Here is a 24,906-nt window from a genome sequence, read left to right as displayed (position 1 = left end):
TTTGTTTTGTTATTGAAAAAGAATGGTATAAATGGGACTCACTCTTTGACTTTGTATGAGTTATTTTGTTTTGTTGTTGGTAAAATTAGGTTAAAGTTGTGATTTTAAAATCATATTTGCAAACCAAACAAGCCATTAGTGCATTCTCAGGATTTTAATATGAAATGAATGTACAAATTCTTGATGTACAAAAGTAGACTTACCGTCCCCATATGTATGTAAACGAGCAAAAAATCTTAAACGATACTATCTTATGATGATATAATGAGACGGAATCAATATAATTAAAAATAATTATAGTAATTACTCACAATTTGATTGGTACTTTTTCTATATTTATGATAATTTTATTGCTACTTTTGCACATCACAATGTTTCCTCACACCACAGTATTCCTAATGTCATATGTCGAAATAGATCACCAAAAAAAAGTTCTTGCTTATCGGGAAACAACTGTTAATGAAGGCTCGATCGGGACATTCAGTTAATGTTCCACCTACGTTTCTCTGAACCAAAGGGTCCGCAACCAAAGTATCGGGGCCCATCAACATCTTCAAAAGAGGAAGTATGACATGGAGAGTAAGGCATAAATTCGGTCACGGGGAAATTAACAAAACAAAAACCTTTCCCTTCCTTCAATGAAATTACGAAATTCGCAATGAATTGTTGTAGGAAAGGTTTGCGCCTTTACTTTTGGAGAATTTTAAATTTTTTAGAAAATTTTTCAAAATGATAAAAAACATGTTTACCTATTACAACGTGGAGTCAATTTTCAAAGAAAATTCTCTTCTCCACTTCTCTAATTTATATGGGATTTGAAGAAGGTTTTTTTTTTTTGGGTTTTCTGCACTTCTCCACTCTTGAAGAGGAGAAGTAGAAAACACGGGGCTTTGATGCCATATCATCTTTGTTTTCTATAATTGCATTATTTATTTTCTCTTTTCTTAATTTATTTGATTGTTTACGTCGTAATTTGTAAAATTAATTTTATCTTAGTTGATTTTACAATAGTAATATAATATAACAAACCACAAGCAATTGTACATAATATATATTTATTAGTAATAATAATAATAATTAGGGAAAATAATGTCATATTTCCCAACATTTACATGTTATCTTAGTTTTATCCCAATTTCGATTTTTTTTTCTGAGGTATCATAATGTTAATGGTTTAGTTTCAAATCTATATCGCCGTAAAAGTCTCGTCCATTTTTTATGAAAATACTGACATGACGCGTTAATTATTTCATGGAACTGACGTGGAGAGTGTGTGGATCCATATATAAAGGAAAAATTACACCATATATCCCAACATTTTTGTTGTTTCTCAATTTTATTCAAATTTTTTTATGCTTTCTCAATTTTATCCCAACATTTTGATAGTTTCTCAATTTTATTCCAATCTTTTACTGTTTTCTAAATATTATCCCGACAAATGGGATAAATTTGAGAAATTATGAAAAATATTGGGATAAAATTGAGAAAAAAAAACAAATTGGTTGGGATAAAATAGAGAAATTATAAAAAGGTTGTGATACACAATGTTATTTTTCCTTTGTATTGGGACCCACATACTCTCCAAGTCAGCACCGTCAAACAATTAACGCGCCACATTAGCATTTCCGTTAAAAATGGACAGAATGTTTACGGCGGGATAGATTTGACACCAAAACATTAATGTTAGGATACCTCAGAAAAAAAAATCGATGTTGGGATAAAATTAAGATAAATGTAAATGTTTGGATATATGGTGCAATTTTTCCTAATAATAATAATAATTATTATTATTATTATTTATAAAATTAATTATTGTCGTTGTTATTATTATTATTATTATTTATAAAATTAATTATTATTATTACTATTATTATTTATAAAAAAAGTTGGGATACATTCTGTACAACATTTTTTACTATAGCATATAATCTAATAAAAAATTTATATGAATTAAGTTTATATATATATATATATATCATATTTTCACTTAGTAAACATGTTTTCCAAGTTTCGAGCTCCACTTGAGGTCATTCCAACTTTATATTTGTAAACATGATTTTTCAACTTTCTGTTGAGAAATAAATTCAGAAAAGGAGAAGAAAAGTGGAGTTGAAAATATATTGTGCTTGGTTTTAGAGTTGAGTTTTGGTTTTAATTGATTTGTATTAATTGATTTGTAATAATTGTGTTGTTGAATTATGAAAAAAAAAATGTGAAAAAGTAATGAATAATTAAGAAAAAGGTAATGATTGTGTTGTTGAATTGTGGAAAAAGTAATGAATAGTTAAGAGAATTTAGTATTGAAAATTGAATTGAATGGTTAAAAAAATGAAGAAAAATGAAAAAGTAATAATTGTGTTGTTGAATTGAAGATAAGTGGAGTAGAGTTAACAAATTTTTTGAAATCAAAGAGGGAGTTTTCTGAAAGTACAGAGGCCTATATGGATGCACTGTCTATACCAAAACAACAAAACCTCAGTTGACCTATATATAAAGGCTTTTCACGTACGTTAGCACGCAATAAGAATTCGCGATGAACCTTTCTACCATTCCTATTGCATAAGAGTCGATATATCATTATAATTTTACATGATGCAATGTAAGGGAGTAACCTTAATAAGTTAGATTGACAATTTAACTATGAAATATAAAAACATTATCGTTGAACCGGAAAGAAAATAAAATAATAAATGAAAATTTTGCTAAAAAGGCCAACATTGCTTGAGCAAATATCTACAGTATATGATAATTTAGCTTCTTATACAAATAGGGTCGGTCTGTATAGAAGTTCCATGAACTAATTCGATCGGAACTTAATCAGCTCACTAATGTTAACTTTTCTTATTCGCCTACAAATCATTTTCCATAAAATAATTTTCGATAAGAGCAGACATCAAGATTATTTCTTCTACAAGCATTATTCCAATTTATAAACTCATAGGGTAATTTCATAAAAAAGAAAATATTAGGGCAATATATACTATTAATTGACTTGAGATGCTTGCAATATGCTCAAAATGCGAAATATAGCTTATAATTTAAGTGGCAGTGATCCATGTAAGTTAATAGTAACCAAGGAACTCCTCAAGCGCGAGCTCACGGTCTAGATCTTGTGCAGCGCCTATGACTTCCCTTATTTTAGATCAGCTTCTAGACGCGGGTGTGCTCTTTCAACGACCCACGAGTTAAGCTCGATGTAAAGGTTGACGTGGTTGCTATTTTCACAGCTAAAATCGTGGTGGCAATGGAGACATTAGTCGGGGATATGGAGCCAAAGAGTTCCTAGTTCAAAAACTTATTTTAGACACTTGAAAAACATATAATTTTGGAAGACAACTCGAATACGGATAAATAAAGTCATTTTTTAACCTACTATCATATTCTGCTGCCGTCAGAATTTTTTTTTTTTGGGAGAGCAAATAGATGGTAATTTGTGCAATAATATGCATGTATTTAATGAAGTTATCCTCATGCAAGACCTCGATTTTACTCTGATGTATTTTCATGTGACACTCTATTATTGATCAAATGTACAGAAGAATTACACTATAGCTGATTGAAATCATCTTATTGGTTATAACAAGCGATATCGTATTAATTATTTTATTTATTTATTTTTAGTAATTTAACAGTCGTATATGAAATATCCGGATCTCCAATGGGTCCAACATCAATTATTAACCTTATAAGGCTAAATCGATAAGACAAATTGGCCGCACACAAAAAGTGGACTTTGATGTTAATAAGGGACTATATGGCGAGGAAACCTCCCATGTTAGAACACTATCATGTGCGAGGTACCGAATTATATGAAGAAACCTGTTTGGTCCTTTTATCGTCTTTTGAAACTATGCTTTAAGTCATCTGTAACATCCATGTCTATGCTGAAACATCCATATATAGGAACTTATGTCTATGAATAGGAATAAGCCTCCAAAAACATTCCACCAACCGGTTTCTATGTCACATCTACTCAACTATCTCATGTCTCGATTACCAAACGGGGGAAACATACACATATAGAGGTTTAATCTGGGGACGGTCGATATCGAGCGCGAGGTGCATTGTAATAATAATCATTGTCTAGCTAATTCTTTCCTTGTTATACGAACCCGAATTAAACATCTATGTTATGCTTTTCTAATTATCTAGTACTTAGACTACAGCCTATCTTTTATCTTATTACGGTAAAAGTATATCGAGTCCATACGAATGCAACTATAAATAAAGTACTGATGAAGATTGGTATAAACTAGAGCAGAAACATATATCTATGCAGTATCATCGTCTTATTAAAATTTCATTTTGGGCATGTTTATGCGGGGCATAGATGATGGTTTGATAGCCAAAAGGATATTTTAACAGGTAGATTCAGAATATAGAAGTAGCCTATTTTTTTTTTATCAATATAAGGCCCACTGCACGTGCAATATTAAATGTGCTTCTTCATCTTCTATAGTCGGCCTAATTTTTAAAATTGGAGGGGGAAAGATGTTTCGCTATATATATATATATATATATATATTTCTATATAATCAATGATATATCATCTTCTGTATATATACACCTGATAGGAGTTGAAGTTTCTGTTGCTAATAGATTTTTTTTTGTTTTTTGCAATCATATTTTGAACCTTTTATGTTCTAGAGTTTTCCCACATAATAATTTAGTGGGATTCATGATCCATTCTTGGGGAGCTGGTGGATTAGCCGAGATACTCACAGGGACGGATTTAGGAGTTTAATTTTAAGGGGAGTGAAACTCAATAATGAAAAGTACAGAAACAATAACATTGTAGAGTGAAGGGGTGAAATGATATAATTTTATGAAAAATAACAAATTTGGCATAATATATGAACAATTTTATAATTTCTTTCCGACTAATAAAGGGCGGCCTGCCCCACCAGCCAAAAAAAAATCTCAGCACCGGCTGATTATGAAGTTAAAGAAAAAAAACTTTTAGAAAGAGGTAGATAAATGAAAAAGGAATATAGATTTAACCCTAATATCTATATATATATATATATAACAGCCCTACTAATGAAAATAAAATTCTGAATCTATTGTTGTCAAGTTTGTGTTGTCTTCAAGCTGCAATACCACTGCAGTTAAATAAAACATTTTAATTGAAAAAGACGACGTCAGAATGCTTCTCTCTCTTCCCCCCTGAAGAGCCCCTTTTTGGGTTATTTTTTTATTATGTACCTGACATGCATGCTCTTTTTTTTTTTTCGTTATACATCATGATATTTCAAAACTTATTTAAGTCCTCATTAATTCAATTTGAATCCGATCGACCTACTAAGTAGTAAAGTTCTTCCAGCGTAAATTTTCTTTCATTCACAATACTCGAATATGAGATTTTACTTAAATGGAAATAAGTGCAAAATCACTTGAATCAACTCATGATGAGAAATTTTCTACTCTTTAAAAATTGGAAATCGAAATTTGTCGGCTGAAATATTGAAAACTGAATTAATGTAATGACCTGTTGAACTTTGTATATATTTGAGTTTTTGTGAGTATAGCATTGCAAATATATATAAAAAAAATGGAAACCGACATTATAAAAATCGAATATTATTTATAAAATTCTGATTTTTTTTTAAAATTTTGGTTTGAAACAGGAACATCAAGTTTATGCAATTTTTCATTGTGGGGTTAAAGAACCATAAATTATTACAAATGTCGTGCAAAGCCTTTATGTCCCTTAAATTTTCATAAAAATTTAAATGCAAAATGAAAACGAACTATTTGTACTAAAAGTTATTTCTCGAGTTATTAACAAACATATAATGGTCTTTCTATTTGAAATGCAGCACGGTAAATTGATAATCATGAAAATTAAATAAGGAGCTTACTTTTTTCTCTCTCCTCACTGGGAATTCGGTTCTTGTAGATGTATTAGAATCGGCCCAAGCGGCCCCTAAATCATCCCTATGTCGAAAGTGGTTGAGGACAGGCCCAGAATGTATTATTTCAAAAATTTCCCTTTTCCATTTTTTGGTAAAATATATATATATATATATTCAATAAAAAAATTATAGGAGATATTACTCTAGTAATCATGGGAGATCGAGTATTAAAGATTATTCTCTCTCCCAACGAGTGTTATTCCCATGTCTTTAACTTGTGTTTTTCTCCATACGAATATTGAAATTGTTAAACACTCAACTACACATTGTATTGATAATTTTAACCTTTTCCTTTGCAAACACATTTTTTCCTCTTTGTTATTCTTTCCTTTTTTTGGCGCTTGATTATCATGATGCTTCTTTTAAGGAAAAATTGTTCACATTAACAAATTTCTTCTAATTTCTGTCTAGAAAATAATATGAGCTAACAGAAAAGTATATAATACAAAACAATATAAGCCGCGAATTTGTTATCTATATATATATATATATGAGAAAAAAGAAAAAGGTTATAATATGTATCAATTCTATGCAAATAATTGTTAAATGGTCATGACTTTCAGGATTCCTGGAGCAAAAGATCAACTGATAATGAACAAATGGATTCAATTTGGAAATCAATATATTTTTTGATGAATGGCGTAAAGCAACGTCTAAAATATTACACTCGACCAGATTAAGATATTGAGAATATGAATTAGGTGCACTCATTTCTAAGCTTTATCATATTAATATTTGATTGATAAAACTATATGAAGAGCTAAATAAACAAATCCTCGTCGAATCATTGAAAATGATCTGTCCATCCATAAAGGTTCCGGTTTATCAGCATATTCTCTCTTTTTTTGTGTGAATTCTGATATCCGGAATTCCAATAGGCAACTATAGGGCCCCGACTAATCTAATCGAGTCATGTTGACCCATTAAGGGGTAAAGCTTTCTCATCGTAAATTTTCTCCATTTACAAAACTCAAACTCGAGACCTTACTAGAGAAGAACAAGAGTCGAACTGTTTGAACCAATTCACGTTAGTACGGGTTCTCTCTTTACACAAAATACAAGCCATGAAATGGAAGTAGCAAGGAAATTTCTGCATGTCCAGCGAGCAACAAACCCTAGCCCTGGACCATGAATTACAATAATCCAACATGATTCTGATATGTTCAAAGTCACAATGTCATTGTCTCTTAGAAGGAGGAAATGGTCTGCCAGCCCATCGACATTAAGCTGTACTTTCTGCTCTCTTTGGCTCTGAATATAAGTATTGTTGCAAGTTAGCAATATGATGAAAAAGGGGCTATATTAAAAAAATTTAAGAAAAAGGAATACCATCAATTACCCTACAATTTCTATTGAGAAATCAAGTCACTGAAGTTCAACCTTTAATGACCTGTGCTTTGATGATAGATGTTGCTTATTCGGTCGATTAGTACCAAAATATGGATCGCGATTTCTTTGGCCTAGAGCGGACTATTAACAAAAGAGACTGATTGATTGAATTTTGTCTTTGAAATATTTGAGCGATTGGTCTGGATCATTGAGAAACCTGGCTAGCCAATTCGAATTATTATTACGTATGAAACGAAAACATTGAATTGATTAATCCTAAGTGAAGTGGTCCTTTGGTTATGTTGTAGCGGCTTTTGGGGACAGTAGATCTGCCATGCATGATGAACTAGTAGAAGGTCTCACTAGGCTTGGACTCTACATGTATATGATATTACCCTTAGCCATGTGACATATACTTTGTAGCCATTTGGGAATTCTGGGCTGTCTTCTAAATTTTTTAACTAAAAACTTCTTCATATGTATCCTCAGTGGATCAGGTCAAGTGGCCCAAAATTTTTTAAACACTGTACGTGCCATTGTCATTTATTTATATATTTATAGTTATTATACTTTGATTCCATATATAATATATATATATGTGTGTGTGTTATTATCAGAATATCCATAGAAGAACTATTGTTTTTATATATACTGGTAAGTTTGAAATTTACAGGTGACTGATAAATCATGGTTTTCTGATTCACAAACACAAAATGTTTTGAACGATGACATCTAATCGAACTGCACATATCAATTATCAAACCGCCCGATCTATTATCAAGTTACATTAAGTGAATGTCATGGAGATAGACGTGGGGAAGAATATATATGCGCGACTCATAGGTTAAGAAATAATGGTGTCGGAAAATAAAAATTTACGATAAACAATGAGATTGAACAATTTTTGATCCCTCTGATGGACCTGAATTAATTGACTACGCAATATGGTTGAGATTTCTGACAAATTGAAATATGAGATAGTCTAACATATTGGTATTACATACCACCACTTTTATTAATATAAAACAAGATGAACCACATTTATAGGTACCATCAACTATATATACATGGTAAAATTTCCATCCAAATATGCAAAATAATTTTCTTTTTTTCCCAAATAAAAAAATAATTATCAAGTTCGAGTCTTGAAAATGAAGAAAATTCCTGCTGAGATTGTTTTATCTTATAGTGGGTCGATCCAACTCGACTGAATTAGTCTGGTCCAATCGGACTTTTGAATATCATGATTTACGCTAAAAAAGAAAAGAAAAATAATTTTCTTTTTCTTATTACCTCTTTTTTTTTTACCACAATTAAGAAGAGATGTACCTATAAAAAAAATTCCAAGAAATGTAATAGAATATAATTTTCGGACCACACTACATCATGAATCAAACCCCGGGTCTACGAATTGATCGGAAACTTTTAAAAAGTAAAACATCGAAGGGGAAAAAAAATTTAATCGGTGTCTCTAGATATTAATTAGCACATTCCACCTAACCCACAATCATCTCTTGCTGATCGGCGGGAACGTATATTCGTCATCATTCCTACTTTTCCGGCAGTCAACATGACATGATTATCACAACATACCCCTTAAGTACGTCGTACTACATATTATCATGCCAACACATAAAATGGGTCCAATTAATGATAAGACCGTTTAAGCCAATATGGAAAATGATTTTGGCATACTTCGTTAAAGTGGTTTCGACAATAATCTTTCCAATAAGCATTGATATATAGGAGGCTCTCATTACAACATAGATATAGGTTTAGAGGCACAAGAATTGGCCTATTTTATATGCCATGTTAGGGTCTCGTTTTTCCGATAATATAACTACTATTTGTTATTTTTCGAAACAAGCTAATGATCTTATGTGTCGAAGAAATCAATTCAGGACGGTATCACGGCTCATCATATGGGTGGAAGAGAGAAGTTACCTTTTCCCTCATGTATGGGGACACCTTGATGCTAAGTTTCATGAGCTATCATGAGCTTGCCCTTTCAGCTTATACTTCATGCTAGGTCAATTATGTTATATTTGCAACTTTGTATCAAGTGCATGAAGTCCATTTATTATTATATCAGCTTAATTCCTTGGGACGTTCTTTCATGGAATAGTAATTTGGGATTGAGATGAAAATTTAATTTGAAGTAAATTGTCAGAGAGAATGTCTGAGATATTGAATTTTGTTAAGTCTGATGATATGAGAAAGAAACTGATAAATTGATTCTCTCTCTCTCTCTCTCTCTCTCTCTCTCAGTTTTTTTTTATTTTATTTGATGAAAGATAATTTGATTCTTTTCTGTAAAGGAAATATGTATACCTGCAAGTTAATGAGACATGATATGACACTGAGGTCCGGATCAACCGTTTGTCATTAAGAACTAGATCAACCGGTTCTCTTTGGGAACTACGATCTGCTTGGATAATTTTCTGTAACACTTAATCAACATATGTATACTGCATAAGTCATCATAAATTATGCAGTGGCTGAGATCTTATAAGTAGTCTGTAAACTGAATTAAAACACTGCCCCAGTTAAAGAGGTCTCCAAAGGACCTTTTAAGGATTCCAGTGTACCCTTAATTTTTTTAGACGATATTCAAAAGTTCAATTGACCTTCAACTAATTCAGTCGAGACATGTCAATCTATTAAGTGATAAAACTTTTTCAGCATGAATTTTCTTATTTCACAAAACTCAAATTAGAGACCTTATTTAAAGAAAATAAGTGTAAGATCGTTTGAACAAACTCATCTTAATTAATTTAATTTTAATTTGAATATATATATATATATATATATGTGTGTGTGTATGTGTGTGTGTGTGTGAGAGAAAATACGATTGCAGAATCTTAGGGTTGGCAGAGAATCATTGACAGAAGAAAATCAAACAGATAGAATGGTCCAAAGAATATGTTAAGGTGTCCAGCGACTGTTACTTTAACCAAAAGGCTGAAAACCTGAAACGGGGGCCCAAAAATTAAAAAATAGGAAAAAGGAAAACCTAGGCCTATATGCCCAGCATATAAATAATAATCTGATTCTGAGTAAAATCCGACATGACATTTGACTTCTCTCCCAAAACATATTCAACAGAAAGAAAAAAGTACAAAACATCAAAATCGCCAAGGAGAGATGAACGAGAGGGAGAGAGGGGCAGGGCCGGATTTCAAGTGGTGGGAGACGTCCCTTACTCGAAAAAGTTTCAAATTTCTGTTAGATTTGGTCGATTATATATATATATATATTTATATATTTATTATAATCATCCTATTTTATCCCTCTTGATATTGCGGTATAAATTCCCTTTAATTTTTCTCCTCTTTAGACAAAGTTCCCGTATCCGTTATTGGAGAGAGGTTCCGATGTTTTAAGTTAATAACTACAAACAGGGATGGATCGAAGATTTTGGTTCGAGGGGAGGGCAAATGGGAAAATAACTTTGCCGAATTGGGGAGTGAATATAAATAATTTCACTAAAAATAAAAGAAAAAACTTATGTTATTCATATAATGTCAAAATGTTAGGGGGTGATTGCCACTCTCAACCCCTCTCGATCCATCTTGATTACAAACACCATTAAATATTACTTATGGCTTTATGATAATTTCATGGTACTGATGAGACTCGGTACCAGCACCCAAGCATTGTTGGATCGCACCGGAGAGAAAATAGAGAGAAGAGAGCAAGAAGGTGCGGGTGCAGTGGCCCCGTTACTATAGCAACTCTCTCTCCATCACTTTCATTTTATGCCAGGATATAATTAAGAAAAACAATATATATGTAATGAAAAATCACATGAAAGAAATGCCCCAATTACCTAAACTTCTCTTGGCAAGCCAGTTTCTATGAGTATGAGAGGTGTTCTCAAAGATTCAAAAGGTTTTATTGTTAGTCTGTTTTCATCTTCTTTTGGCCTTAAAGATTCAGGCCTGGCTGAGTTGCTCCACTTTCATTGGTTCCTCTCTCATCCTCGAGTCGGATTCCATGTTTACTCTGTCATGGGTTACTCAACTACTAGTTCACCATGAAAATATCAAAGCATACTCATGGACATTCAGCAATCTGCTTTGCACTTCACTTTGGTTGGTACCAACACTTTTCTATAAAATCCAATAAATTTGTGGATTGTTAAACCAAATCGGTTGTTGATAGGCCTTTTTCTAGCTACCTCCTTTGCTCATGTTCTTGTTTATGTTTGTAGGGATTTGTCTCAAATCTATTTGTAAATCTTTAGTGATCTTCTCTTTGTATCTCAAATAATAATAATAATAATAAAAAAAAAGAAACCCAATTACTTTGATTGATTCAGATTTGAATCAAATCAGTCCAATTAAGAGTAAAACATTTTTAATTTTAGATTTTTTTTTTCATTTGCAAACTCTATTATGAAATCTTACTTAAGGGCCAAAAATATATTCCGAACTGCCTGAACCAATAACAAGACATTCGTGAATGCCCCCAACTTTAGTGATAATTAGATAAGTGCTCTACATATAGTGATTGTTTCTGGCACACTTTGTCATGCATGCAAATAATTTTCAGCTGACGTGGAAGTGATTCAATCATCAATGTACAATTATGCTTTTTCCGTTGATGGTTAAGTAACTATGTACTTTGTGGATGAATAGTAACTATGTACTTAGTTGATAATCCTGCATACGTATATATAATACACAGTTGTAAGAAAAATAATTATCTCATGCATGTATCAGAAAAATAAGAACTTTCAGCATAAACTAGGAGAATTGCCCCGTGCATGCACGGGATGTGTCATTACTTATATGCATATTGCTGTTCATGTATTTATATTACAGTTTTTGATATATCTATATAGGAAATTAAAGTTCATCGCAAAAGGTTTAGCTAAAACTTGTATTTTTCTATATTAATTCCTTTTGGCCTACATAAATCTTTGTTGTCCAATGCTATATATATAAGTACATCGCAACTCGTAAATAGCAGTCAATATATATTTGCATTGAAAAATATTTAGAAACTAACGAATCATTAGAGTTTTTGAGAGGAAAATAATAGATAATAACTTTATTAGATTGGATTAATGCATATACAAAATTATATTTTTTTAATCTCAGTAATTCACTAATGAACTTTTTAACATATTAGTATATTTAGATTTGCTTCGTTTGATATAACTAATTATGTAGAGTTTAACGTGAAGAGCTTAATCCTAATAATAAGAAACAACTGGATTTGCTTTAATTGATAATAAAAAATTATGAAATGCCCTGCATATATAAGAGACAACCACAATATTTTATGTAGCCAGTCAATTTATTTTTTAATTACACCTGACCAAATTCTAAAATGTTATCAGTTAAAATTCAGTAATGAAAGAGCCTGAATTCTCCACTTGGACAATTGATTTTACATTTTCCATCGGTCTTCCCCCACATACTTGAGTTACCGCTGATTTCTTATTTATTATATATAGTGTACTTTACCTAGATGATTGAAGTCTAACCCTCTTTTAGGAGGAAAACATAATTGAATTTTGTATCTTTTGTTGTCTTAGAATTTGCTTTCTCTTAAATCGTTGCTTTCTGTACTTGTACGAATAGTATGAATGTGCTAATAATAGGGTTTGGTTTCTCCTTTGGAGTCTCTTTATTAATTAATTGGTTGCACCGATGAAAGTTATAACAAAATAAAATAGAAAATCAGTTGAGAATTAGCAACCGAATTAATGATGAAAATAATATCAAAAGTAAAAGACAAAAGTTTTTCTTAAGATGTGAAAATAACACCCGTAAAGAGTAGTGAGTACCTCAATGAACAAATAAAAGTTGGACGGAATTTTTACGAAATATTTCCATTTTCCATTTTCTTTTCAGAATTATATAAGTCATTCATTTTGTAATAATTATAATAATAACATAATTTAATTTTTTTAATCATTAAAAAATAAATAAGATAGCAAAATGACGCATTAAACTTTTTAAAAAAATTCTCTATTTTGGTTTTTGCTTAATAAAACAAAACATAGTAAATGAGAAACTTGCTTTATTTATTCTAAAAATTGCATAATACATATAATATAATAAATTAAATTATTAAAATAAAATGAGATAAAGTAGAGTTGCAAGAGTATAAAATAAAATAATAGAAACTCTCCCTATAAATGTCCAAAACTTTATAAGTTTACTATTATTAGATCATTGCACTAATTGCCCCGCATTTAATTTGATATTAGAGATTAAGGCTTCATGTTCGCTCTGGCTATTGCATTACTTCGAGGATATAATCTCTTATTTATCCTCACAAAATGTTTCCGGGGCCAAAAGTATCTTGGGATGAGGGAGATGATTTGTAAGGTTGAGAATAGTAACGATAAGGTCCTACAGCTCAGAACCTATGGAAGTAGTGGTAAATTCTCGATTCTTCACAAAGATCATGGACAATTGTAGAGCATGAAAGATTTAGAGGACTTGGCACAACAATCAATTTTCGGAAGAAAAGCATCTAATATGCGGTGTTTGGCTTTGGATTAGTGGTGTAATCCAACATTGTACATACTATGCTTTAGTTAATGAGATGCAACACCACGTCTAAAAAAATGATAAAATGCACTTATCTCCCTTGAGGTTTAAGAAGATGACACTTAATTCCATTTGTTAAGAAAATATGTACTTAGAGCAAGTCCAATGGGAGGCTCTCACTTAGGTGCCACTTCGGGCCTCACAAGGTGCCACATCCGCATCACGTCAAAAAGACGTTCATCCACACTCATGAAGGTACTCACTTGAAAATGCATTTCGATGGTTGTCAATAGAGCCCACACACTATTTAAATTATATATATGATTAAATATGTATTTAATAGTATAAATATTTTGATATTAATAATAATTAGTTAAATTAAGTCATTAATGAAATTAATCACATTATTTTAAATAAATAAATTTATTTAATTAAAATTAATGAAAAAATTACATTAATAAAATAAAATAATTTAATTAGTTAAAATTCAGAGATCTACTTTAAAAATATTTTATTTTATCATTTTAATTATATTAATTTATATTTAATCATTTAAATTAATATTTTGCCTTTCAAAACTCTTTTTTCTATTTTTTCATCTAATGACATTATTTATAATTACATTTTTATGAAATTAATTACATTATTATTTTTTCAATAAATTATTTTTTTTGTTTTTTTTAAAATTAAAAACAAGGTCAAAGAGCCGTTGACTTAAGGCCGAAGTGGCCTGCTCCCATTCGTTAGGCATTCACTCGGGGGAATGCCTCCGTATAATTGCTCGAGGGAGTACCTTCAAGTGGAGGTGCTCCAACGGGGGCCGGCGTTAGGGGAGAGTGCCCCGACTGCCACGTGGTCAGAAGGAACCCCCTTGGCCCCTGATAGACTTGCCCTTAGTCCCATTTAACTTATTTAACCAAATTATTATTTTTTGGAAAAAAAATACTAAATGAGGTCATAACATTTGGGTTTATTCTTTTATGGCCATACATTTATTCTTTTTTTACTGAATAAGGTTCACATTACATAAAATTTTGATTTTTGAAATATTTTCTTTATTTTGAAACATAAAAAATTGAAAATATAAAAAAACGAGTTAAAAATTGCGAACAGAGAGAACTAAAGAGAAGAAGGGGTGGTTGAGGCATCACCGGATGCCGTTGCCCAAGGCGATGTCAACGTAGGATGCCAGAGGCATCATCTTGCACGATGGTGGCTGAAAATGAGCCATCAAGGATGGAAACGGTACAATAAAAAGATTCATATCCACAGATAAGCGTACTGCCTTTTGAACTATGAAATGATTATGGGATGGTGGTGCCCCGTCGATGACTACTAATGAAGCAAAGCTGCCGGAGGCCTTTTTCCTATCTCTTCGTTTGCCTTCTTTTTCATTCACTTTGTTTGATTTTCTAATTTTTTGTTTTACAAAAAATATTGTCAAAGTAAGAAAGAATTTATACGAACTTTTTATGTAACACGATGACCTTATTAGGTAAAATAATAAATGCATGGTCTTAAGAAAAAGATTCACAAGTTACAGCCCAAGTTTATATTTTCTTACTGAAAGTAATGGTTGATCAAAAAAGTTAAAATGGGGTTAAATGCTTATTTTTTAAACAAATGAGTTTGTGCTATTTATCCAAATCTCAAGGGAGGTGAGTGCATTTTACCAATATATATATATATATGTTTGACAAAGTATGGGCTTGGGATGGGTTAACGGCCTAGCTCCTAACTTTTGCCTCTATAAATGATGAAGAAGACGGGCCCAAAATTGATTCTTTGATATTTTTCTTGATGTTAATTATTTGATGATAGGATTTGGCTTAAGAAATGGGAAACTAAGGGAGGCCTATTGACCCAGTAAATATAAATAAAAAGTTATATAAAGGAGTAAAAAAAATTTCTAATAAGAATAAAATCTGGGAACTTTTTGATTCCTAAATAAGGGTATGTAATAATGTGTACCACTCGAGAAATCATTTTGTATATGTTGTTATTCTTTCGCATCTCTCTGTTAAAATCGAAACATTTCTTTTCTTCAATTTATTGGTTAAATCAAGGGTAAGATAAAGAGAGTTCTTTATATTGAGCGTTAAGAATCACACTGGAGGTTGGAGAAAGTATACATAACTCCCTATCCGAATCCTTTTCCTTGAAATCCCTCGATCCAAACAAATTATATGTTCGTGTTTTCGTTAATAATTCTAGATCACGTGCTTTAAAAATAGGCTTTTTTTTTAAAAAAAAATCTTTTTGATGAATCAGTAGGCCTCTTTCTAAGGTTAAATATGCAATGCATGTGCTTTATGGCCGTCCCAAAGCAAAAAATCGACTGATGGAATTTCATAAATCATACGACCTTTAGTGGCCGCCCATATTGATGAGTAATGACTGTGGAAATGGTAAAAAGCTTCAGCTGATGAATTTTTATCATATACCTTACCTGGACCTCGATAGAGTATTTTATACGTGCTTCCATATTGCGTAAGCATTACGGTACAATAGACTTATAGGAATACATCTATTACTCTACAATCACTAGCATCGGTGCGTTTAGACATCATAAAAAAAATGAGAATGAGAAGAGATATAATGATTTAAGTTTTATCTAAAACAGAAATGCTATAAAGAAATGGATAAAGTGCAGTCGTGCATACCTTTGTTTGATAATGTAAAGATTCCAGTTTGATTCACGAGGTGGAATTACCCATATTTCTTCATTAGATTTTTAATTTTCTTATACCAAATCCATGAATCTCCTTCGTAATGAAAAAAAAAAAAGCAACGATAATAATTTTTGTGTGCTCTCTTTGCTTGTGGGCCACCCCATATGGGAATGACTCATATTAATGGGCCGATTGAGGCCCAACAAAAGAATTAGGGCTTTGAAAGTTCGTCTTCTTCCCCGCGTTACTCTTTCCGAACTGTGCCCTAATATGATCTGCGAGTGCACCAACCAGCCGACCAGTGGACCACAAAGCCGCCATTTTTAACATCATTAAACCTCCCCAAAACCTCACCTTTCCTTCAAAATCCTGTCCTTCTCCATCCACAATCACGTTCGATTTGATGCCCTGAGCTCATACCCGCCAACATGTCTGCGAAATGGCGCGCTCTTCAGCATCGCCATCGCTACACTTACAGCTCGGTCGTCTTCCCCGACTCCTATGCAGAAGCCCTAGGCAAATGCCCGGACACCAAGTTTTATTCAGAATTGAGGGAACTCACCAGGCTTAATTCAACTTACTCACAAGTCGACCACGTGAAGAGAGTGGCAAATTCTTTTTCCGAGCTCCTGCTGAACGGCGGGTTTTCTTTGGATTCCGATGCAGTGCGTCTCTACCTGGAGATCATGTTCCTTGAGAACTCGCAGCCTTTGCACAGGACCCTGATTTCTGCTCTCGCGAGGGCCCGGAATTTCCATTCCTTGATTGGTGATTGTTTCAAGGCACTATGTGAAGAGTACGGAAGCGGGGATTGTAGTGGTTGTAATAAAGGGAGGCGATTCGCAGTTTCACGTGCTGCATTGTCTATCATGGGCATGCCTAAATTAGGATTCTTGATTGAGGTAATAGACCATTGTGCGGTTTTAGTTGCTTGGGATGCGGCTAATGGACTAAATGGGGTGGTTTCGGAAGAGAATGTTTCAGTCAGGGCTTCAACGCTTGTGATGGAGCAGTGCCAGGAGGCGTTATCTTGCTTGTATTACTTGGTCCAGAAGTTTCCTTCGAGGTTTATAGATTCGAGCAGTGGGACTCAGAACATAATTGGGGCAATCTTCGATGTTGTACTGACAATACTGAGGATGTCATCTTTTTCCCGGGATTGTTTCGTAGCAGCAGGGGTGAGTTTTTGTGCGACCCTGCAGGTTTCTCTCAGCCCGCAAGAGCTTGGGTCGTTTATCATGGATGGTATGTTTAGTAAAGCCACTGGTTTTTCTAGCACTAATTGTGAGCGAGAACTAGGGGAAGTTGTCCTGAAAGTTCAGTATAAAGGAGAACTGTTGAAAGATATCCTCGATTTATCTGTTCTGAGTCGCCTTTGCTTAATTAGAGGGATACTCACTGCTGTCTCGAGGAATGTACTTAATATGCCCTTTTATGGTTATGAGAAAGCACTTAGTACGATTCTCTATGACAGTATTTTACCAGAGCTATGCAACTACTGCGAGAACCCGACTGATAGCCATTTCAACTTTCATGCGTTGACCGTAATGCAAATTTGTTTGCAGCAGATTAAGACCTCAATGCTTGCAAATATGACTGTTGGGTTAGAAGGTTACATTCCAATTGGAGAGGAAATGGGCACCAGAATTCTAAGAATAATATGGAACAACTTGGAAGATCCGCTTAGTCAAACAGTCAAACAAGTTCATTTGATATTTGATCTCTTCTTGGACATTCAGTCAAATCTCCATTGGAGCAAATGCAGTGATAAGTTAAAGTCATTTCTAAGGAAGATTGCATCAGACCTTCTACACTTAGGGGCCCATTGCAAGGGGAGGTATGTCCCATTAGCTTTTTTGACAAAGAGATTAGGAGCGAGAACTATGCTAGAGATGAGCCCGGACCTAGTATTTCAGACAATACAGGCATACATTGATGATGATGTTTGTTGCGCTGCCACGTCATTCTTTAAGTGTTTCATCGAGTGTCTGCGAGATGAGTACTGGAAGAGTGATGGAATTGAGGGAGGTTACATGCTTTATAGACAGCATTGTTTGCCCCCTTTACTCAGAGGCCTTGCCTCTGGAGTCTCGAAGCTCCGGACAAATTTGAATACTTATGCTTTGCCCGTGCTGCTAGAAATTGACATGGAAAGTATATTTCCTATGCTTAGTTTTGTGTCAGTTGAGCCAATTGAATACGAAAATGGGATCTTTCATGCAGAGCTCAATGGGATATGTATGGACTTGAAACTTGAGCAGAAAGTTGCAGCATTGTTGTCTTTGCTTAAGGTGTCACGAACACTAGCATTGATTGAGGGAGACATTGATTGCTTTGAAAATCGTTATGCTCTTATTTGCATAAAGGGTATAAAGGCGAAAGTTCCTGTTGAATGGCTTGCACTGGCACTAACTCATGTTGATGAGTCGCTTCGTGTAGATACTGCTGAGTTTCTCTTCCTGAATCCGAAAACCTCCAGCCTACCGTCCCATTTAGAGCTGACTCTGATGAAGGAAGCTATTCCATTGAACATGAGGTCTTCTTCCACGGCTTTTCAGATGAAATGGGGAAGCCTATTTCGCAAGTTCTTCTTTCGTGTCCGTACGTCATTGGAGAGGCAATTGAAGCAGCGATCATGGAAGCCTCTTATAGCTGGCGCCAAAGAATGCCCTTCAAGTAAGATTGACGAAATAGTGGTCAGGAGAGCAGATGATCTCTTTCGCTTCATGAGGTGGCTGAGCTGCTTTCTGTTCCTCTCTTGCTATCCTTCTGCGCCCTATAAAAGGAAGATGATGGCCATGGAGCTCATACAGATAATGATTGATGTTTGGCCTATTGTGCCTCCTTCCACTCGAGAAAATGGTGATCATCAAGGCAGTTCTATTAGTCCTTACAATGAAGGAATCACTTCACCCGACTCAACCTTCCTATTGGTCGGGTCAGTTATTGATAGCTGGGACAGGCTCAGAGAGAGCTCCTTTTCCATATTGCTCCACTTCCCGACCCCACTTCCCGGGCTCTCAAGTGAAGAAATGATTGAGAAATTGATCAATTGGGCCAAGCGGCTTGTCTGCAGTCCACGCGTGAGGGAGAGTGATGCTGGGGCACTGACCCTACGGCTCATCTTCCGAAAATATGTAGTCGAGCTCGGATGGTCAATCAATGCATCAGTAAATGTTGCGTGCCAAAGAGGAAGATCGGTGCACAATCCAGTGGTGCATTACTTGCAGTCACTAGTCGATTGGTTGGAGGTTTCTGTGGTTGAGGGAGAGAAGGATCTTTCTCAAACATGCCAAAAGAGCTTTGTTCATGGCGTGCTTCTCACTCTAAGGTACACCTTTGAGGAATTGGACTGGAATTCCAAGCATGGGTTGCTTAACATTTCAGATATGAGACTTTTGCTGGAGAAACTTCTCAATCTTGTGTTGAGGGTGACTTCTCTAGCACTGTGGGTTGTTTCAGCTGATGCATGGTTTCTGCCTGAAGACGATGACGTCGAAGATATGATTGGTGAAGAAAGTTTGGTGTTGGATGTCTCAGAACAAGAGACAGTGAGTGGTTCGATAAATGCATCGGAGATCGGAGATAGTTCAAGGATGGGGAAGAATGTCAGAATGTCAGAGCAGATCGTGATGGTTGGTTGCTGGCTTGCCATGAAAGAGGTACTCTTACTTTCTCAGTCCAATTCTTAGTCCTATCTGCATTGATATGATCTTTTTTGGTTCCTATAACCATGGGTTGATCATGGATACCTAACTGTGACTAGTAAACTCCATGAAGCATAGTCATAACAAATATATAGTGGTACAGTTTGTGGAAATTTATTTCTATTGGACAATTGTAGAATGTCAGATCACGTTTTAGGGTCAAAGATAAAGATTCTGTGGCTTGATAAGTTACTCGAGCAAGTCAGATAGCAGAGTTTTCTCTATGGATTTTTATTGGTGGTTCTAGCATTGAAGGAGCTGCTTCTAAATTTCAGCTCACAATATATTTCAAGAAGTTTATGTAATTAGATATGGATTGTTGCTGAATCTCTCTCCCTCTCTCTCCCTCTCTCTCCCCCTCTCCCCCTCTCTCCCCCTCTCTCCCCCTCTCTCTCTCTTCCAGGTGAGTCTTCTTCTTGGCACAATTATCCGGAAAGTTCCTTTGCCGAGCAGCACTGCCTCAGATTCTTTGGAAACTGGTAAATTCATTTCTGATGCAGTACTTGATCTGAAACAACTCGAAAGTATGGGCCACCACTTCTTGGAAGTCCTGCTAAAGATGAAGCATAATGGTGCAATCGATAAGACGCGAGCTGGGTTTACTGCGCTATGCAATCGTTTGCTCTGTTCTGATGATCCAAGGTATTTTATTTCTCCAATCTGCTATAATGAATAACTTATTTTCCCTTTTTAACATCTGACAACATATATATGTTTTTTACTTTTGTTCTTGCTACATTCTATCAGACTCTGTAAACTCCCTGAATCATGGATGGACCAATTAATGGATCGAACCATTGCGAAAGGGCAAGTAGTTGATGATTTGCTGCGGAGAAGCGCGGGAATTCCTGCTGCATTCATTGCTCTCTTCCTCTCAGAGCCTGTGGGGACCCCAAAGAAGCTCCTTCCACGGGCCCTAAGGTGGCTTATTGATGTTGCGAATCGGACGCTTAGAGGGTCAAACCCAGCCAAAGGCCCTAATGGCCACTCATTCTCTAATGTCGCCCTTGATGTGGATCCTGCCGAAAAGATCTCAAAGATTCGGGATGAGGGCGTTATTCCAACAGTTCATGCTTTCAATGTTCTTAGAACTGCTTTTAATGACACAAATCTAGCTGCTGATACTTCTGGGTTTGCTGCTGAGGCCTTGATTTCCTCTATTCGGGCATTCTCTTCTCCATATTGGGAGGTCAGGAACAGTGCTTGCCTTGCATACACTGCTCTCGTTCGGAGGATGATTGGGTTCCTAAATGTGCACAAGCGAGAATCTGCAAGGCGTGCTTTAACGGGTCTTGAGTTTTTTCATAGGTACTGGTTTTTTATGAGTAAATTGTTGTTCTTCCCTTCATTGTTGCATCTTTATTTCTGACGCAACTTTCCATATAACCAAACAAGCTGAAATGGTAATGTTCAGTAGTGCTTAATTGACTTGACCTTAAAATTGTGATTGGAATCAACAACTGGCTAAGTTTATTTGAAATTACAATATATGCGTCGTGCTCAAAATCAACCCAATGTCAGTTCTTTGCTCGGATTTCAGTATAATTAAAGTAAATCGTAAAAGGAGGAATAAACAAATAATTTTTGTTTTCAGATGTTCCAAACAGTATCTATTGAGGCCATCTCTGGACGGGCTGCGTATTTCGTTTCCTTGTGTAGTGTGTTTATGTGTTCATTAACTGTTGATGGAAAAAACCTCTTCTTTGTTTGAAGGTACCCATCACTACATTCCTTTTTATTCAATGAACTTAAAGTGGCAACGGAGTCTCTCAGGGATGAATCCTCTAGAAATGTGGAATCCAACCTCGCAAAACTTGTACATCCGAGCTTGTGCCCAGTGCTGATCCTTCTGTCTCGTCTCAAGCCCTCCTCTCTTGCAAGCGAGATTGGGGATGAGCTGGATCCATTTCACTTCATGCCTTTCATCAGACGTTGCTCCACCCAGTCCAATATGAGGATACGCATCCTTGCCTCTCGGGCCTTGACAGGTCTTGTGTCCAATGAGAAGTTGCCGGTACTTCTCCAAAACATTGGCACGGAGCTGTGTCAGTTAGACTCGTCGGGCAGGTCTCGGCCCATCTCTCTGAACTTAGTCCATGGTGTTGTGCTGCAGTTGGGTGCACTTCTAGACACGAACTTGAGAAACCTTGGAGATTCGGGGAAGAAGGATCAGATATTAGGAGATTTGATAGGAGTTCTTATGAAGTGTTCATGGATCGGGAGTCCTGGAGGATGCATGTGTCCTGTTCTCAATGCTTCTTTCTTAAAGGCTCTTGATCACATGTTGAGTATTTCCCCAACTTGCCGTCTTGGTGAAAACTTCTTCACCATTCGCAATCTTCTCTTAGATCTTTCTGCAGAATCCTTAGACATAGATTGCTCATTTGGGACACGACAGTATGATCCAACTCTCTCAGAACTCCGAGAACAGTCGGCAGCATCGTACTTCAGCTGTTTTCTTCAAGCATCTGGTGAATTAGCTTATGAGAATCCATTGAACTCGTCCATTGCTGGGACGAGGAATAGTGCATCTACTGGCCTTGAGGAGAAGCTGGTCCAGTGCCTGTCTGATTCATCATATGAAGTTCGGCTTGCCACATTGAAATGGGTATTTAAGTTCTTGCAAACGGAGGAATCCAATCGAGATACGAACAATCTCCAAGAATGGGCAAATGTCTACCTCCACAAGACTATGATGGACCAGCTAGCCATGGAGACAAATCATAGATGCCAGTATTACATCCTCAGGATCTTCTTTGCATGGAACTCGGTTCAATTCAAGAAAGAACGTTATGGTGCCGATTTTATTGGTTCGATGAATTACAATAATGTGCTTCAGCTCTGGGATAAGTTTGTTTGCCTCTATGATTGCGCGAGACACATCAAAACTCAAGAGACAATCATTTGTTGCCTTGGCATATGCATGAAGAATATTTCTGAGTTATTTACGAAATCCTTTGGTTTGGGGGACTCGGAGACACAAACCAAACTTTATGAATGCATATCTTTCTTTGCTTCCCTAATTAAGCGGCACAGCGGCTCATCTGAGCCCGTGAACATGCGCAAGGCTACGGCAGAGGCAATGATTGCATCAAGTCTCCTGGAACAGGCGGAGATTATTGGCTCTTCAGTAAGAAATTACAGGATACCCTATGAAGATTGTTCCATATCTGAGCCGATGGAAGTTATCAACACGTTTGCCCATCAAGTGCTTGGCATGTGGTTCACTTGTATAAGGCTGCTCGAGGATGAAGACGATATTATCCGACAGAAATTGGCTGAGGATGTCCAGAAGTGTTTTAGTTCCGTTGCTGGAATTGTCCCAACCCAGGTGGAAAAAGTGATCGAGTTGAGCTTCGATCATCTCACATCTGCATTTGGTCACTGGATTGAATATTTCGAGTATCTCGCCCATTGGGTACTTGAAATGGCCAATTACGAAGTCTCCCAAGGGGACCTCGTGAGGCGTGTTTTTGACAAAGAAATCGACAACCACCATGAGGAGAAGCTCCTGATATGTCAGATCTGCTGCTCTCACATGCAGAGAATCTCAGCTTCAAATTCTTGGGCAGCCCACTTTTCCGACAAGAACGGGATTGGAGAATATCTATTAAACTGGAGAAAGAAATTCTGCGATCGGTTGGTTTCATTTGCCCGGGACCATATAGGGAGGGAGGGCATAGCGGATTGGATCGGGGGAGTGGGGAACCACAAAGATGCATTCTTGCCATTGTATGGGAACATGCTCGGGTTCTATGCCCTCTCGAGCTGCCTCCTTCTAACCAATGGTTGTAATGCTGATCTGAGACTGAGACTGCAGTCTGATGCAGTCGAGCTTGGCAATGCTGTCGCCCTGTTCCTCAGAAACCCATTGATACTTAATCTTTACTCATCCATGATTAGGCTGCACGAGGACAAGGTTGGTGGCCAAACAGACCTCTCAACTGTGCCTGGAATTAAGGCCAGGGGACCGGGTTGGGACGGTTTCGATCCATATTTTCTTCTCAAGTAGTGGAGATTATTTTGACATTGCAGGATATCATTTACACTGCAGAATGATATAGGAGGGTCACCGGAAAAAAGTGATGTAGCTGTAAATTTACATTCATCTGTTGTATATTGCTTACTACAATTAATTCATGAGCATGATAACAAATCTTGCGTATTTCCTTTCTTCATTACAAGTGATTTTACAATTCTTGATTATTGTTGTAGATTCCGCGCGATGTTACATAGATACATTTGAAAATTTCTTGAGCTTGCTGCATGGCAATTGTCAGAGTGATATATTTTCATTTCTCGTCGTGATTCTGTTCGAATCGAGGCTTAGCAGTTTATCTTGTTTCATACAATTCTGGTATCCTTATTATTTTTGATCCAATAAAAAAATTGTAATATCAGTAAAATGGTAAAGAAATTATCTCTGAAAATTGAGAATAGAAAATAACCAATTACTAAAGAGCTACTGTCAAAATTCAAATGATCTGTGCAGTCGGGATTTACCCATCACGTAAACTTACAAGATATTTATGTGGATCGGTAAAGATGAATCGAACAAAATCTGTATACTTTAGTTATTAAAATCAACTCAATAGAGTTGACCTGGTGGTTAAAGGGTGTAACCACTAATGGAAAGTTCGGGTTCAAATCACGTCCCGAACGCTATGTAGGAGAATACTCTCTATAGTGCCATCTACACACGGCCTGTGATTAAACTTACCTATCCTGTGGACTTGTAGGGTATTCACGTGGACCATGGAATTAGTCGGGCGAA

The 24,906-nt window shown here is 35.5% G+C and overlaps 1 protein-coding gene across 1 annotated transcript; it reads left to right on the top strand.

The window, feature by feature from the left end:
• The first annotated feature begins 16,683 nt into the window (after positions 1–16,683).
• Positions 16,684–24,338, top strand: LOC116213436 (thyroid adenoma-associated protein homolog). Its single transcript, XM_031548374.1, has 4 exons — positions 16,684–20,087; positions 20,536–20,774; positions 20,880–21,440; positions 21,846–24,338. Exons 1-4 carry the CDS (start codon positions 16,854–16,856, stop codon positions 24,142–24,144), a joined length of 6,333 nt encoding a protein of 2,110 aa, XP_031404234.1. The 5' UTR covers positions 16,684–16,853; the 3' UTR covers positions 24,145–24,338.
• The last annotated feature ends 568 nt before the right edge of the window (positions 24,339–24,906 follow it).

The sequence above is a fragment of the Punica granatum genome, chromosome 7 (assembly GCF_007655135.1).
Source record: "Punica granatum isolate Tunisia-2019 chromosome 7, ASM765513v2, whole genome shotgun sequence".
Lineage (NCBI taxonomy): Eukaryota > Viridiplantae > Streptophyta > Magnoliopsida > Myrtales > Lythraceae > Punica > Punica granatum.
This window is presented reverse-complemented; position numbering and strand designations above follow the sequence as displayed.